The 16,973-nt window shown below is 49.1% G+C and overlaps 2 protein-coding genes across 2 annotated transcripts; both read left to right on the forward strand.

The window, feature by feature from the left end:
• Nucleotides 1–1,883: 1,883 nt before the first annotated feature.
• On the forward strand, nt 1,884–2,750 carry UHO2_05375 (uncharacterized protein; the record flags this gene model as incomplete). The annotated part of the gene is made up of 1 exon (XM_041560191.1): nt 1,884–2,750. The coding sequence occupies one exon, from the start codon at nt 1,884–1,886 to the stop codon at nt 2,748–2,750; it is 867 nt and encodes a 288-aa protein (XP_041416125.1).
• An 11,391-nt stretch (nt 2,751–14,141) lies between these two features.
• Nucleotides 14,142–15,566, forward strand: UHO2_05376 (uncharacterized protein; the record flags this gene model as incomplete). The annotated part of the gene is made up of 1 exon (XM_041560192.1): nt 14,142–15,566. One exon carries the CDS (start codon nt 14,142–14,144, stop codon nt 15,564–15,566), a length of 1,425 nt encoding a protein of 474 aa, XP_041416126.1.
• Between the last annotated feature and the right edge of the window lie 1,407 nt (nt 15,567–16,973).

Here is a 16,973-nt window from a genome sequence, read left to right on the forward strand (position 1 = left end):
AGTGCTGAAGCTCACATCCCAGAACTACTACAGCTGGAGCACCCACATGAAATCCTTCCTCCAATCTGTGCCACATGCTATGGAACACCTCAAAGGAATGTACAATGTGGAACATCCAAAGTGGAGCTGCTCATTTGACAATGCACTAACCAATGCTGTGTGAGGTACTATTGACACCATAGGAGAATTCAATGTCAACTATCTCCTCCTCAACATCATTAGGGAATACCTCACTTTTAACCAAGTATGGAAAAGGATCAAAAACAGCTTAGGAAACAAAGCCACCAGAACTTCCTGCTGGCTTGCCTTAATCACCCAATTGGATGACATCAAAATGTTCCATGCCAATGCTCAGAAACTGATATAAGAAATAAGAGCCATCCAGGCTGAAGGAAGCATACTGGGAAGGCCATTCACAGACAACATGCTGTTCTCTTATCTCCAGAAATGCACAATCTGCCACCCCATGCATAGGGAAACAGTCGCCATGGTCCACCAACTCAGCTTTGATGCCCTGGCCACAGCCCTTAGTGCATGACAGTTGGCTTTGGAAAGCATTCCTAGCCAAAAGCTTGACTCTCAACAGGAAAATGCTAGGGTCACTGGCAACAACAAACAAGATGGATCCAGCAGGGAAGCCAACAACAATGATAGTGGTGAAAACACAAAGACTGAAAGCAGACCCTGAAGAATCTGGTGCTTTGTATGCAGGTGTTTTGGACATGGAGTGAGACAATGCAACACATCAGTCAGCATTCCAAAGGACTCCCCCCCTCTCTGAACCCAACTAGGAAACCTGGTGCTCACTGACTCTGAGTTGGTGGAAGATCTCAAATCCAAAAGAGATGACTTATTGGATCTTGGATTTGGGAGCTAGCTTCCACATGGTTAATAGGTACAACACACTCACCCACCCAAGGACCTGCCAAAAACACATCTTCACTGCTGGTAGCGAGGTCTTGGAGGTGACTGCTGTGGGAGATGTCAACATAGCAACTGAGTACAGAGATATATTGCTCCAGAATGTCTTGTATGTTAGAAATCTCAAAATTAATCTGCTATCAACCATCTATTTAACAGATGAAGGAACATGGGTGACCTTAGACCATACAGGCAGCCAGATACATCTGGTGAACAGAATAACACTCAAGATATCAAAGAATAGTAAACATGGATTGCTAGAGTTCCAAGGAGACACATGGGAAGAGAGTGCAATGACAGCATTGACACAACTGCTTGAGGGTGTTGGCAAGGAACTTGAGCCAGCTGTGAAGAAACATGGAGCATCCATGCAGCAACTTTGGCATGAATGTCTAGGACACCCAGGTCAAGACAAAGCAAAAGCCATCATCAAAAGAATAGGAAACAGCCCTGCAGTACAAATGGACCCAGATACAGCTCTGACATGCAAGCAGTGTATATGGTCCAAGAGTGTGATCACACAGATGGGGTGAGGCAGTGCTGCCCCCCTTGATCTCATACACATAGACCTGGTCATTGATATGTTGCATGCAACAGAGCACACATGTATATTGGCGCTAGTCGATGATCACAGCAAGTAAGTATATGCACAGCCATTGCTACAAAAGAGCCAGGCATTTGTGCAACTCAGAAGGGCAGTCACATTCCTAAAGACACAGACAGGTAGAAGTTTAAAGGCAATCTGGTCTGATCAAGAAGGCAAATGGAAAAGCAATGAGGCATTAGAATGGTCACAAGACAAGGGAATAGAGTGGCAAACCACAGTAGGATATAATAGCAAACAGAATGGATGGGTAGAGAGAATGAATAGAAGCTTGAGCAAGAAGATGAGAGCACTGCTGATGCAGAGGGGACTGCCAAAGAGTTTTTGGCCCTATGCAATCTGAGCTGCCACCTTCAAGATGAACCTCACACCAAACATGGACAATGAGTTACCATACCAAGTAATGTTCAGCAGGTCACCAGACCATTTCATTTGGCTCCTACAAGTGTTTGGATGCCTTGCCTGGGTGAATATTCCAAAAGTAAAGCAATATGACAAAAGGCTAGACCAGCAGGTGGTCCCAGCCATACTCATAGGATACAGCCTAGAGAGAAAGGGATGGCTGTTCTACAGCCCTAACTATAGGCTGAACATCTTCTGGAGCAATTCAGCAAGGTTCTTAGAGGATAAAAGCTGGTTGGACCACACTGAATGGCAACCAATAGATATGGGTCCCCTACCAGCTTTGAAGGATGAAGAGGAACTGGACAATCTTGGGTACACAGAGAAGGACCTATTTGATGAGAAAGACCAAGAACCACTACAGGAATACCTTGACATGGAAACAGCAGCTGGATTTGACAAGTACGAGATGCCATCGACCAGGAATGGACCACCTCAAGAGGACCACGAAGGCGAAACCATGGAAGAGGCCATGGATAATGCAACCGACACCGCCTTCGGACTCAAGGCCACAAACATCAAAGAGGAGAAGAACCTAAACCCTATGGTTTGGGAAGCATTGGCCAGAACAGACAAGAGGTTCTGGGTGGAGGTGATGCAGAAAGAATTGGAGGGGTTAGAGGCAATGGGCATGTGGGAGATTGCTGACCTCCTGCCTGGCATGAATGCCATTGACACTTGCTGGGTCCTCAAGATAAAGATGGATGCAAACATGGTGCCCACAAAATTCAAAGCAAGGCTGGTAGCCAGAGGATTCATGCAAAGAGAGGGGGTTGATTACATGGAGATATTTGTGCCAGTGGCACCAATCCAATCCATCTGAGGAGTACTGGCAGTAGCAGCAACATGAGGCTGGGAAGTGGATTCAGTCAATGTCAAGCAAGCATACTTAAACTCAAACTTGCAACACAATGTCTACCTAAGACCACTGGTTGGGACCAAGGTGCCTTCAGGAAAGGTGTTAAAACTGATCAAAGGACTGTACAGCCTGAAACAGTCAGGCAGGGAATGGAACATTGAGTTAGATTCTTACCTCCGAAAAGTTGGTTTCCACTGTGTCATGGGCCTGAATGCTCAAGAAGCAGGAGGGTCACTGGTTCATATGGAAGGAGCACAGGTATCGAAGATCTAGTCGATACCATTAGAGAGCATGGTTGTAGTGCAGTCTCCATGGAGACCATGGACTCCTACAGACCCACATGCAAAGGAGGACTGGGCCCATATGCGAGGAGGGCCAGGCACAGCCATGAAGAGGACCAAGCTCAAGGAGCATGCAGATGGTTACCACTCAGGGGCTTGAGAGACAAGAGTCAAGGGAACCATCACTGGTCAAAGGAGAAGGAGCAGTGTATAGGGAACCGGCAAGCAGGTCCTGAGGAGGAGGAGCAGTGTTGAAGGAGTCGACACCACTCAGGAGGCACAGGGGTGCCAAACAAGCAGGATAGCAAGGAGGAGGAGCAGTGTCGAAGGAGTTGACACAGCTCAAGAGGCACAGGGGTGCCAAGCAAGCAGGATAGCAAGGAGGAGGAGCAGTGCTAGAGGGGCCCCTGTACAGTACTCAATGAAGAAGGTACTCTCTGGAGAGAGAGCAGGAGCAGAGTTGCTGGTGATGCTGTGAAGAGGTATATAACCATGCTTTCTCACCATCAAAGGTCGAGTGGATCCTCATCCACTCTACACCCATCATAACTAGTTATCACTTCAGCATAAGTATATATTAGTTTCAGTCAGCATAGCAGCAATCTATCAAGGTTGCTCCTCATCATAGTGCATGTGTTGTATCACCACTACCTGACATCCAAAGGCGACCCATAGCAGGTCAGCAGTCTGGATATAGATAGAACTGAAGGCAGTAGTCCACTGCAGTCCAGGGATCACTTCAAGCATCAGTCAACACACTGGACACTCATGTTGATGCCACCAACCTTATCACCAACACCATCAACCTTATCATCAATACCATCAACCTCATCATCATCAACACTCACACCAGACCTTGGTGTCATCATAACCTACATATCGATATTGATCATGCCGAGCTACCCCTGAACAGAGTGTCCACAGAGGTCAGCCGAAACCTACAACAGTATATACAATGAACACCACCCACTGTCATTGCACAACTTGATAGTTGCTGAACAACTAGCTCGTTGAGACTGATACTGAGACAATAGCTGTCACACAACTTGATAGTCACTGAGTATCTCGACAGACCGACCTGGGTTTCAGGCGCGAGACCCCTGACATTAGAGTGGATTGTTCAAGCAGCTCCTCATGATCACCATGATGGACCCAGACCTCAACAATAAGCTCGATAGACTACACACTCTATTAGAAGCACAGCTAGAGCTTACTAGGCAGGGTCATCGAGAGGAACAACTAAAACGAGCTCATCTGAGCAGAGAGGAGACGATTGACCTCTCTCACTCAGAAGACCAAGCAGGAGGAGGAGATGAGTCTATGATAGGAGACCCACATACTCCTACTCCAGCTCCATGACCAAGATGATCAGTCTCATTCATCAACCTGGATGAGCAGGAAGACATCAACTACGAGAAGTATGCTTCACCCACTGGGCCAAGATATGTCAAGTCCAGGGTGGATCCATACAACAAGAGCAGGACAGAACACTATGCTCTTGATCAGGAGGAGGACTCTAGCATCATGGCAGAGCTTAACCGGTCAAAGCCCATTGCCACCCCCTTTCCAAAGTTCAATCCCTGAGATGTGGAGATCTTCATTCTAGAAGCCGAAGCATGGTTTAAGTTCAACCAGGTGTATGAGCAGACTAGGATGATCAACCACATGGGTGCTCAACTGGAAGGGACTGCACAAGAGTGGTGGACCTCAAAGCTCCGTATTGATAGAGCTAGGGAAGGAAGGTTGTTCAATGATTGGCACTACTTCACAGAGCAACTGTCAGAGCAGTTCAACCCATGCAATGCTAGGATGGAGGCATACAACAAGCTGTTAGCTCTCAGGCTCACAAGTGATGCTCCTGGTGCCACCACATGTCATGTAGAGCGGTTCAGAGACTTGGAGGGACAGGTCAACCTAGATGACAACGAGCTAGTGATTGATCTCTTCAGAGGAAGTCTCACTTGCAGCATACAGGAGAAGTTCAAGAGGAACCCACCCAGGAAGAGATGGGAGTGGTATCGAGAGGTTGAGGAGATCAATCGACAGAGGATGCTACTACAGCAGTCCTTGGCTAGACACTCACTCCCAAATGCCACATCACCTCCACTAAGAACTGGGTCTCAGCCAATTCAAAGTTCAATCCCCATACATCAACCCACTCAATCTTATCCAGCTCGATCACCATCACAAGCAACTACACAAGCAACTACACAAAACCTAAACCAACCAATTAATCGACCCCTTCCTCATCAACCCACCCAAACCTCGAAGCAAGGAAGCCCTGCTCCATCAGGTAACAACGCCTGTCATGTATGCAAGGGTATCGGCCATTGGGCCAGAGACTGCCCCAGCAGGAGGGTAGACCCTCTTAGCTCTCGACCCATGGGGCCAAAGGTCATGGTCACCATAGCAGACCCCTTTGAGGGGGCCACCAACTCAGGAGATGGCCACACAGGCAGCACTGAGACGGGTGACCCCGAGGCCATGGACCTCAGCTCATACCAGCAATCCATGGACCCCGATCATGAGGAGGAGGAGCACGATGATGGCAACAACAAGGGAAACATCAGTGGGGTGATGCACTGATGGCATGCATTGCTCTACAAACCTCCTCGCCATCACTCTGTATATATCAAGATTGTCAAGTATGTTTCTCTACCAGTGGAGGCAAAGCAGTACTGGAGCTCTCTGGAATGGTTCAAGACCATCCTGCTCGGATACTAGCTGATACCAGTGCTGGTTTGTCCATAGTCTCAGATTCTTTCATTATTAAGTACCAAATACCCACAAAACCCATAAAAACAAGATCGATCCATGGTGTCACCAGACACCAACTCTCCATCAATAGTTCTGTGAGCATGCAGGTATCTATTGGTACACACAATCTGGGTGTGGTCGAAGCTTCAGTGGCCAACACTGCTGACTACGACCTCATCTTGGGGTTCACCGAGCTATGGAGGCTCAAACCCACTATACAATGGGATATGGGCCAGCTGGAGTTCAAGACTCAGGAGCAGGACTGACCCCCAAGGAGACCACCTGAAGCAGCAAGAGCAGGGGACCTAACCATGAGGAGACCAACCCTTCATGGAAACGAGTTTGTCTCAGCAGAGCACATACTACAAGCAGCTCTGGAAGATGGATCCATAGGGTTCATGCTGTTGGAGGAGCCACCATCATCACTCCCAGCCTTTGGTTTTGTACCTACAGGTGCAGACAAAGGAGTAGAGATGGAGGTAGAGGTGGACAAGGTGGTGATGGCTGCAGACATACCAAAGCCATACCAACACCTTTGAGATGTGTTCAATGAAGTTGAAGCAGACAAGCTGCCCCATCATACCGAGCATGATCTCCACCTTGAATTGATAGAAGGAGGAAAGCCACCTCAAGGGCCCCTGTACCTTAAGGGACCTAAGGAGATGTCTGAGTTGAGGAGGTACTTGGATGAGAACCTTGAGAAGGGGTTCATAAGACCATTGAAGAGCCCAGCATGATCACCAGTGCTCTTCATACCAAAGAAGGATGGAGGTCTCAGACTCTGTGTGGACTACCGAGGTCTCAATGAGATCACTGTCAAGAACAGGGCACCACTGCCCCTCATCGAGGAGCAGTTGTTCTTACTCAGGAAGGCAAGGATCTATACCAAGCTAGACCTTAGAGCAGCATACAACCTCATCTGGATTGCTAAAGGAGATGAATGGAAGACAGCTTTTGGCACTCAGTTGGGACTCTATGAGTACCTAGTGATGCCCTTTGGCCTAGCCAATGCTCCAGCTCACTTCCAGTCATTCATCAATGACATCTTCCAAGACATCATTGGGGTATATGTGGTAGTATACCTAGATGACTTCTGTCATGGGCCTGGATGCTCAAGAAGCAGGGGGGTCACAGGTTCATATGGAAGGAGCACAGGTATCGAAGATCTAGTCGAGACCAGTAGAGAGCATGGTCGTAGTGCAGTCTCCATGGAGACCATGGACTCCTATGGACTCACATGCAAAAGAGGGCCAAGCACAGCCACGAGGAGGACCAAGCTCAAGGAGCAGGCACAGCCACGAAGAGGACCAAGCTCAAGGAGCATGCAGATGGTTACCACTCAGGGGCTCGAGAGACAAGAGCCAAAGGAACTGTCACTGATCAAAGGAGAAGGAGCAGTGTCAAAGGAGTCAACACCAGGTCATGAGGAGGAGGAGCAGTGTCGAAGGAGTCGACACAGCTCAAGAGGCACAGGGGTGCCAAGCAGGAGAGGCCCCTGAGCAGTACTCGATGAAGAAGGTACTCTCTGGAGAGAGAGCAGGAGCAGCATCGCTGGCGATGCTGAGTAGAGGTATATAACCATGCTTTCTCATCATCATAGGTCGAGTGGATCATCATCCACTCTACTCACCATACAACTAGTCAATACTTAGAAACATAAGTACTCATTAGTTACAGTCAGCATAGCAGCAATCTATCAAGGTTGCTCCTCATTGTAGTGTGTGTGTTGTATCACCACTACCTGACGTCCGAAGGCGCCCATAGCAGGTTAGCAGTCCGGATATAGATAGAACCGAAGGCAGTAGTCCACTGTGGTCCGGGGGTCACTTCAAGCATCAAGTCAACACACTGGACACTCGTGTTGATGCCACCAACCTTATCACCAACACCATCAACCTCCTTATCATCAACACTCACCAACCTTATCACCAACGACATCAACCTCATCATCATCAACACTCACACCAGACCTTGGTGTCATCATAACCGAAGCATTGATATTGATCGTGCCGAGCTACCCCTGAATGGAGTGTCCACAGAGGTCAGCCGAAACCTACGATAGTATATACCACAAACGCCACCTGCTGTCACTGCACAACTTGATAGTCACCGATACCGAGACAATAGCTGTTGCACAGTTTGATAGTCACCGAGTATCTCGACAGACCGACCTGGGTTTCAGGCACGAGACCCCTGACAACTTCCTGATCTTCAGTGACACTGAAGAGGCACATGTGAAGCATGTCACCGAGGTCCTCACTCACTTAAGAAGCAACAGGCTCTTTGCTAAGCTGTCAAAGTGTGAGTTTCACACCAAGATAGTCAAGTTCCTGGGGTACATCATCAAGCTGATGGGTATAGAGATGGACCCAGAAAAGGTGCACACTGTCAAGGAGTGGCCAATGCCAGAGTCAATCCATGAAATCCAAAGGTTCCTGGGTTTTGCCAACTTCTATCGAAGGTTCATAGCCCACTTTGCTCACATAGCCAAGCCCTTGACATCACTGGTAAAGCCTACAGAACAGTTCAAGAAGTTCAAGCTACCAGAGGAGGCCCAGCAGGCCTTCCACAAGCTCATCCAGGCATTCACATCAGCAGGAGTGCTTCAGCACTTCGACTACCACCTTCCAACAAGGATGGAGACCGATGCAAGTGACTTTGCTATAGCAGGAGTACTCAAGCAGGAGCATGAAGGACGATGGCATCCAGTGGCCTTCTACTCTAGGAAGATGTCTTCTGCCGAGAAGAACTATGAGATCCATGATAAGGAGCTCCTAGCTGTGGTCGCCTGCCTCACTCAGTGGCGACACATGCTAGCTGGACTACCGAACCAACTGGTCATCCTCACTGACCATGAAGCCCTCAAGTACTTCAAGTCACAGAGACGCATCACAGGTCGACAGGCTCGATGGGCCATACTACTAGCAGACTTCGACTTCATATTGCAGTATCGACCAGGAGACAAAGGTGGTGAACCCGATGCTCTCACCAGAAGGACAGACATGCAACCAGCTGGTGAAGAGCAGGATCACAATGTGAGGCAGCTACTGCCTCCTCGAGTGTTCAAGGAGACAGCAGACCATGACTCGATCCTAGTGGCCCCTATGCTCTTGATGGAGTCCAGAGCATCAAAAGGTCTCAGAGACCTGGTCAAAATCTTCCAGCCCTTAGACCAAGAGCTACAGGAGATACATATGAAGAAGCCCTTCGAGGTCAAGGATGACCTATGGTATAGTGGAGGAAGGTTGGTTATCCCCAAAGTGACCATGCCAGGGAGGACCAACAACTGACACTCAAGGAGTGCTAAAGAGGTAGATGGACAGTCTCTCTCTGTAGAGCATCTGTGATTCATGGTGATGACCCAATGCCATGACAGTATCACTGCTGGACATGTGGGAAGAGATGCTACCATCAAGGCAGCCCAACGACATTACTGGTGGCCAAACATGACAGCTTGGATTGCAGACTATGTAGCAAGTTGTCCTGTATGTGCCAGGTACAAAGCTCCTCATCACCATCCATATGGTTTGCTACAGCCACTAGCAACACCAGACAGGCCCTGGGGCTCCATATCCCTCGACTTCATCGAAGGACTACCACCATTGAAGAAGTATGACTCCAAGACCTATGACTCTATCTTAGTCATTGTCGACAGGTTAACCAAGTTTGCCATACTAGCTCCAACCCAACCCATAAGACAGTCACGGCCAAACAGACTGCAGTGTTGCTATACAGACACATGGTTAGACTCTTCGGCTATCCAGATCACATGGTCTCAGACCAAGGCAGGCAGTTCATATCAGGAGCATGGAAGGCATTTGCAGAACAAATGGGTGTGAAGCACTCACTTAGCACAGCCTACCATCCTCAAACTGATGGTCAGACAGAGAGGGTCAATCAGGTCATAGAGCAGTACCTAAGGATGTACTGCAACTATGAGCAGAATGACTGGGCCAACCTGCTGGACACTGCAGCCTTTGTATACAACAACATGGTCCACAACAGCATTGGTGTCTCACCATTCTTTGCATGCTATGGATGGAACCCTAAGGCTCATCCTGATATCCCTCAACAGTTGGGAGTCAATGACCCAGTTCGCTTTGAGTACCTCATGGATGGGAAGGAGCATTGCAAGTACCTCCAGGAGCAGATCAGAGAGGCACAACATAGATCAGTAGACCAGTATAACAGGAAGCACAAGGACATCGAGTTCAAGGTGGGTGATATGGTCTATATCAACTGTTGAAACTGGAAGACAAGGAGACCCACACCCAAGTTGGATACTCAGTTTGCAGGACCCTACCCAGTTCAGGAATGAGTAGGATGCCAAGCTTATCGAGTCACATTACCAGCAAACCTTAGGGTGCATGATGTGTTCCATGTCTCCATGCTCGAACCAGCAAGAACAAGTTCTCTTCCTCAACAAGCTGAACAGCCCACCATACCATCACTTCCTGATGAGGACCTTGATTTCGAAGCCGAAGCACTCATCGACAAGTGTTCACACAATGGGACTACAGAGTACAAAGTGTTGTGGAGAGGGTACTCAGAAGAAGCTGCTTCATGGGAACCAGTAGAGAACCTCAACTGCCCCAACCTCATCCAGGAGTATGAGGTGTCAGAGGGGGGACGAGCAAGTAGACAAAGTAGAGAGAGGAGGAGAGAACAGGAGGAGTAGAGAGAGGAGGTGGAAGGAGAATGACGTTGAGAGAAGGAGGAAGGGTGATGTTGGCGATGTTGTCGAGGAGGAGGAGGAGGAGTCAGCATGAACCAGACCAGAGCATGCCTCGACAGAGCTCGGCTCTTAAGAGGGGGGTAGTGTCATGGGCCTGAATGCTCAAGAAGCAGGAGGGTCACTGGTTCATATGGATGGAGCACAGGTATCAAAGATCTAGTTGATACCATTAGAGAGCATGGTTGTAGTGCAGTCTCCATGGAGACCATGGACTCCTACGGACCCACATGCAAAGGAGGACCGGGCCCATATGTGAGGAGGGCCAGGCACAGCCACGAAGAGGACCAAGCTCAAGGAGCATGCAGATGGTTACCACTCAGGGGCTTGAGAGACAAGAGTCAAGGGAACCATCACTGGTCAAAGGAGAAGGAGCAGTGTATAGGGAACCGGCAAGCAGGTCCTGAGGAGGAGGAGCAGTGTTGAAGGAGTCGACACCACTCAGGAGGCACAGGGGTGCCAAACAAGCAGGATAGCAAGGAGGAGGAGCAGTGTCGAAGGAGTTGACACAGCTCAAGAGGCACAGGGGTGCCAAGCAAGCAGGATAGCAAGGAGGAGGAGCAGTGTCGAAGGAGTTGACACAGCTCAAGAGGCACAGGGGTGCCAAGCAAGCAGGATAGCAAGGAGGAGGAGCAGTGCTAGAGGGGCCCCTGTACAGTACTCAATGAAGAAGGTACTCTCTGGAGAGAGAGCAGGAGCAGAGTTGCTGGTGATGCTGTGAAGAGGTATATAACCATGCTTTCTCACCATCAAAGGTCGAGTGGATCCTCATCCACTCTACACCCATCATAACTAGTTATCACTTCAGCATAAGTATATATTAGTTTCAGTCAGCATAGCAGCAATCTATCAAGGTTGCTCCTCATCATAGTGCATGTGTTGTATCACCACTACCTGACATCCGAAGGCGACCCATAGCAGGTCAGCAGTCTGGATATAGATAGAACTGAAGGCAGTAGTCCACTGCAGTCCAGGGATCACTTCAAGCATCAGTCAACACACTGGACACTCATGTTGATGCCACCAACCTTATCACCAACACCATCAACCTTATCATCAATACCATCAACCTCATCATCATCAACACTCACACCAGACCTTGGTGTCATCATAACCTACATATCGATATTGATCATGCCGAGCTACCCCTGAACAGAGTGTCCACAGAGGTCAGCCGAAACCTACAACAGTATATACAATGAACACCACCCACTGTCATTGCACAACTTGATAGTTGCTGAACAACTAGCTCGTTGAGACTGATACTGAGACAATAGCTGTCACACAACTTGATAGTCACTGAGTATCTCGACAGACCGACCTGGGTTTCAGGCGCGAGACCCCTGACACACTGCATGCCAAGTGTGCCTTGCCTGTATACAAGAGGCTCAGGAAAGCAGATCACAGTCATCATGGTGTATGTGGATAACATGTTGATTGCATCACCAAGCAGAGAAGAGGTGGACCACACCAAAGCAGAGATAATGGAAAAATGGGGAACTGAGGACAATGGACCAATCAAGGAGTTCCTTGGAATTAAGATCACCCAAAACTGCAGTTGGAAGCAAATATCACTGGACTTGACAGTGTACATCCAAGTGATGGTGAGCAAGTGGTTGGAAAGGATGTCCCAAAAGTCTTGGATACTGATGTTGAGCATAACAGCAATTGCAGAAAGTAACACATGCAACCCAAAATGAGTGAAACAGTACCAGGAGCTTGTGGGACAACTACTCTGGGTATCAAATATGGTAAGGCCCAATATCTCATTTGCCATAGGAATCCTGGCCTGCTATATGTCAACCCTGACAAGTGGAGCATGGAGTGCAGCAATACACTTATTGAAGTACCTCAACCAAACAAACAAATACCAACTACAATTGGGAGGAGAAATGACCAAACATGCAAGCAAGCCAGTGGTCATGTATACCAATGCGAACTGGGTGTCAGACCCCACAAATGGGTGTAGAAGCATGTTGTCATGGGCCTGGATGCGCAAGAAGTTAGAAGATCCATCAGCTCATATGAAGGGAGCACAGGAATCAAGGGATTGGGCAGAGCATGGAATTAGCAGCAGAGTTCATTGAGATCTGTAGTAGAAATGGCTTTATGACAGATCTCATCAAGATTGGCAAGAACAAGGATGGTACCACAAACCCCACCAAGATCAGTAGTAGAAGAGATCATGTAGCAGATTCCATGGAGATCAGTGGCAAGGATGATCATATGACAAACTCACACACAAGGAGGACCAAGCTCTGCCAAGATGGGGACCAAGCTCAGAAACATGCAGCTGGTCACCACTCAGGGGTTCACAAGACAGGAGTTGGGAAAACAGTCACTGGTTAGGAGGAAGGAGAGCTGTGTCAAGGACACTGGTGTCATGGGCCTGGATGCTCAAGAAGCAGGAGGGTCATGGGTTCATATGGAAGGAGCACAGGTATCGAAGACCTAGTCGACACCAGTAGAGAGCATGGTCGTAGTGCAGTCTCCATGGAGACCATGGACTCCTATGGACTCACATGCAAAGGAGGGCCAAGCACAGCCACAAGGAGGACCAAGCTCAAGGAGCAGGCACAGCCACGAAGAGGACCAAGCTCAAGGAGCATGCAGATGGTTACCACTCAGGGGCTCGAGAGACAAGAGCCAAAGGAACTGTCACTGATCAAAGGAGGAGGAGCAGTGTCGAAGGAGTCGACACCAGGTCATGAGGAGGAGGAGCAGTGTCGACAAGAGGCACAGGGGTGCCAAGCAGGAGAGGCCCCTGAGCAGTACTCGATGAAGAAGGTACTCTCTGGAGAGAGAGCAGGAGCAGCATCGCTGGCAATGCTGTGAAGAGGTATATAACCATGCTTTCTCATCATCATAGGTCGAGTGGATCCCCATCCACTCTACTCACCATAACTAGTTATCACTTCAGCATAAGTATACATTAGTTTCAGTCAGCATAGCAGCAATCTATCAAGGTTGCTCCTCATCGTAGTGTGTGTGTTGTATCACCACTACCTGACGTCCGAAGGCGCCCATAGCAGGTTAGCGGTCCGGATATAGATAGAACCGAAGGCAGTAGTCCACTGCGGTCCGGGGATCACTTCAAAGCATCAAGTCAACACACTGGACACTCGTGTTGACGCCACCAACCTTATCACCAACACCATCAACCTCATTATCATTGACATCACCAATCTTATCATCAACACCATCAACCTCATTATCATTGACATCACCAATCTTATCATCAACACCATCAACCTCATTATCATCGACATCACCAATCTCATCACCAACACCATCAACCTCATCATCATCAACACCCACACCAGACCTTGGAGTCATCATAACATTGATATTGATCGTGCCGAGCTACCCCTGAATGGAGTGTCCACAGAGGTCAGCCGAAACCTACGATAGTATATACAACGAACGCCACCTGCTGTCACTGCACAACTTGATAGTCACCGATACCGAGACAATAGCTGTCACACAGTTTGATAGTCACCGAGTATCTCGACAGACCGACCTGGGTTTCAGGCGCGAGACCCCTGACATTAGAGTGGATCGTTCAAGCAGCTCCTCACGATCACCATGACGGACCCAGACCTCAACAATAAGCTCGATAGACTACTCACTCTATTGGAAGCACAGCTAGAGCTTACCAGACAGGGTCATCGAGAGGAACGACTACAACGAGCTCAGCTGGGTAGGGAGGAGACAATGGACCTCTCTCACTCAGAAGACCAAGCAGGAGGAGGAGATGAGTCTATGATAGGAGACCCACATACTCCTACTCCGGCTCCACGACCAAGACGATCAGTCTCATTCAACCTGGATGAGCAGGAGGACATCAACTATGAGAAGTATGCTTCACCTACTGGGCCAAGATATGTCAAGACTAAGCTGGACCCCTACAGCAGGACTAGGATGGATCCTTACCCCCTGGACCACGAGGAGGATACCAGCACCATGGCAGAGCTTAACCGGTCAAAGCCCATTGCCACCCCCTTTCCAAAGTTCAATCCCCGAGACATGGAGATCTTCATTCTAGAAGCCGAAGCATGGTTTAAGTTCAACCAGGTGTATGAGCAGTCTAGGATGATCAATCACATGGGTGCTCAACTGGAAGGGACGGCAAGAGAGTGGTGGACCTCCAAGCTCCGCATTGATAGAGCTAGAGAAGGAAGGTTGTTCAATGATTGGCACTACTTCACAGAGCGACTGTCAGAGCAGTTCAACCCACGCAATGCTAGGATGGAGGCATACAACAAGCTGTTGGCTCTCAGACTCACAAGTGATGCTCCTGGTGCCGCCACACGTCATGTAGAGCGGTTCAGAGACTTGGAGGGACAGGTCAACCTAGATGACAACGAGCTAGTGATTGATCTCTTCAGAGGAAGTCTCACTCGCAGCATACAGGAGAAGTTTGAGAGGAATCCACCTGGGAAGAGATGGGAGTGGTATCGAGAGGTTGAGGAGATCGATCGACAGAGGATGCTACTACAGCAGTCCTTGGCTAGACACTCACTCCCAAATGCCATGTCACCTCCACTAAGAACTGGGTCTCGGCCAAATCAAAGTTCGATCCCCATCAGACAACCCACTCAACCTTATCCAGCTCGATCACCATCACAAGCAACTACACAAGCAACTATACAAAACCTAAACCGACCCCTTCCTCATCATCCCACCCAACCCTCGAAGCAAGGAAGCCCTGCTCCATCAGGTATCAACACCTGTCATGTATGCAAGGGTATCGGCCATTGGGCCAGAGACTGCCCCAGCAGGAGGGTAAACCCTCTTAGCTCTCGACCCATGGGACCAAAGGTTATGGTCACCACAGCAGACCCCTTCGAGGAGGCCACCGACTCAGGAGATGGCCACACAGGCAGCACTGAGACGGGTGACCCCGAGGCCATGGACCTCAGCTCATACCAGCAACCCATGGACCCCGATCACGAGGAGGAGCACAATGATGATGACGACGAGGGAAACGTCAGTGGGGTGATGCACTGATGGCATGCATTGCTCTACAAACCTCCTTGCCATCACTCTGTATATATCAAGATTGTCAAGTATGTTTCTCTACCAGTGGAGGCAAAGCAGTACTGGAGCTCTCTGGAATGGTTCAAGACCATCCTGCTCGGATACTAGCTGATACCGGTGCTGGTTTGTCCATAGTCTCAGATTCTTTCATTAGTAAGTACCAAATACCCACAAAACCCATAAAAACAAGATCGATCCATGGTGTCACCGGGCACCAACTCTCCATCAATAGTTCTGCGAGCATGCAGGTATCTATTGGTACACACAATCTGGGTGTGGTCGAAGCTTCAGTGGCCGACACTGCGGACTATGACCTCATCCTGGGGTTCACTGAGCTACGGAGGCTCAAACCCACCATACAATGGGATACGGGCCAGCTGGAGTTCAAGACTCAGGAGCAGGACCGACCCCCTAGGAGACCCCCTGAAGCAGCAAGAGCAGGGGACCTAACCATGAGGAGACCAACCCTTCATGGTAACGAGTTTGTCTCAGCAGAGCGCATACTACGAGCAGCTCTGGAAGATGGACCCATAGGGTTCATGCTGTTAGAGGAGCCACCATCATCACTCCCGGCCTTTGGTTTTGTACCTACAGGCGCAGACAAAGGAGTCGAGATGGAGGTGGAGGTAGATAAGGTGGTGACGGCTGCAGACATACCAAAGCCATACCAACACCTGCGAGATGTGTTTGATGAGGTGGAAGCAGACAAGCTGCCCCATCATACCGAGCATGATCTCCACCTCGAGTTGATAGAAGGAGGTAAGCCACCTCAAGGGCCCCTATACCTTAAGGGACCCAAGGAGATGTCCGAGTTGAGGAGATACTTGGATGAGAACCTCGAGAAGGGGTTCATAAGACCATCGAAGAGCCCGGCACGATCACCAGTGCTCTTCGTACCAAAGAAGGATGGAGGTCTCAGACTCTGTGTGGACTACAGAGGTCTCAACGAGATCACTGTCAAGAACAGGGCACCATTGCCCCTCATCGAGGAGCAGCTGTTCTTACTCAGGAAGGCAAGGATCTATACCAAGCTAGACCTTAGAGCAGCATACAACCTCATCCGGATTGCTAAAGGAGATGAATGGAAGACAGCTTTTGGCACTCAGTTGGGACTCTATGAGTACCTAGTGATGCCCTTTGGCCTAGCCAATGCTCCGGCTCACTTCCAGTCATTCATCAATGACATCTTCCGAGACATCATTGGAGTATATGTAGTGGTATACTTAGATGACTTCCTGATCTTCAGTGACACTGAAGAGGTACATGTGAAGCATGTCACCGAGGTCCTCACTCGCTTAAGGAGCAACAGGCTCTTTGCTAAGCTGTCAAAGTGTGAGTTCCACACCAAGACAGTCGAGTTCCTGGGGTACATCATCA

This window comes from Ustilago hordei (assembly GCF_900519145.1).
Source record: "Ustilago hordei strain Uho2 genome assembly, contig: UHO2_contig_13, whole genome shotgun sequence".
NCBI classification, from domain to species: Eukaryota; Fungi; Basidiomycota; class Ustilaginomycetes; order Ustilaginales; family Ustilaginaceae; genus Ustilago; species Ustilago hordei.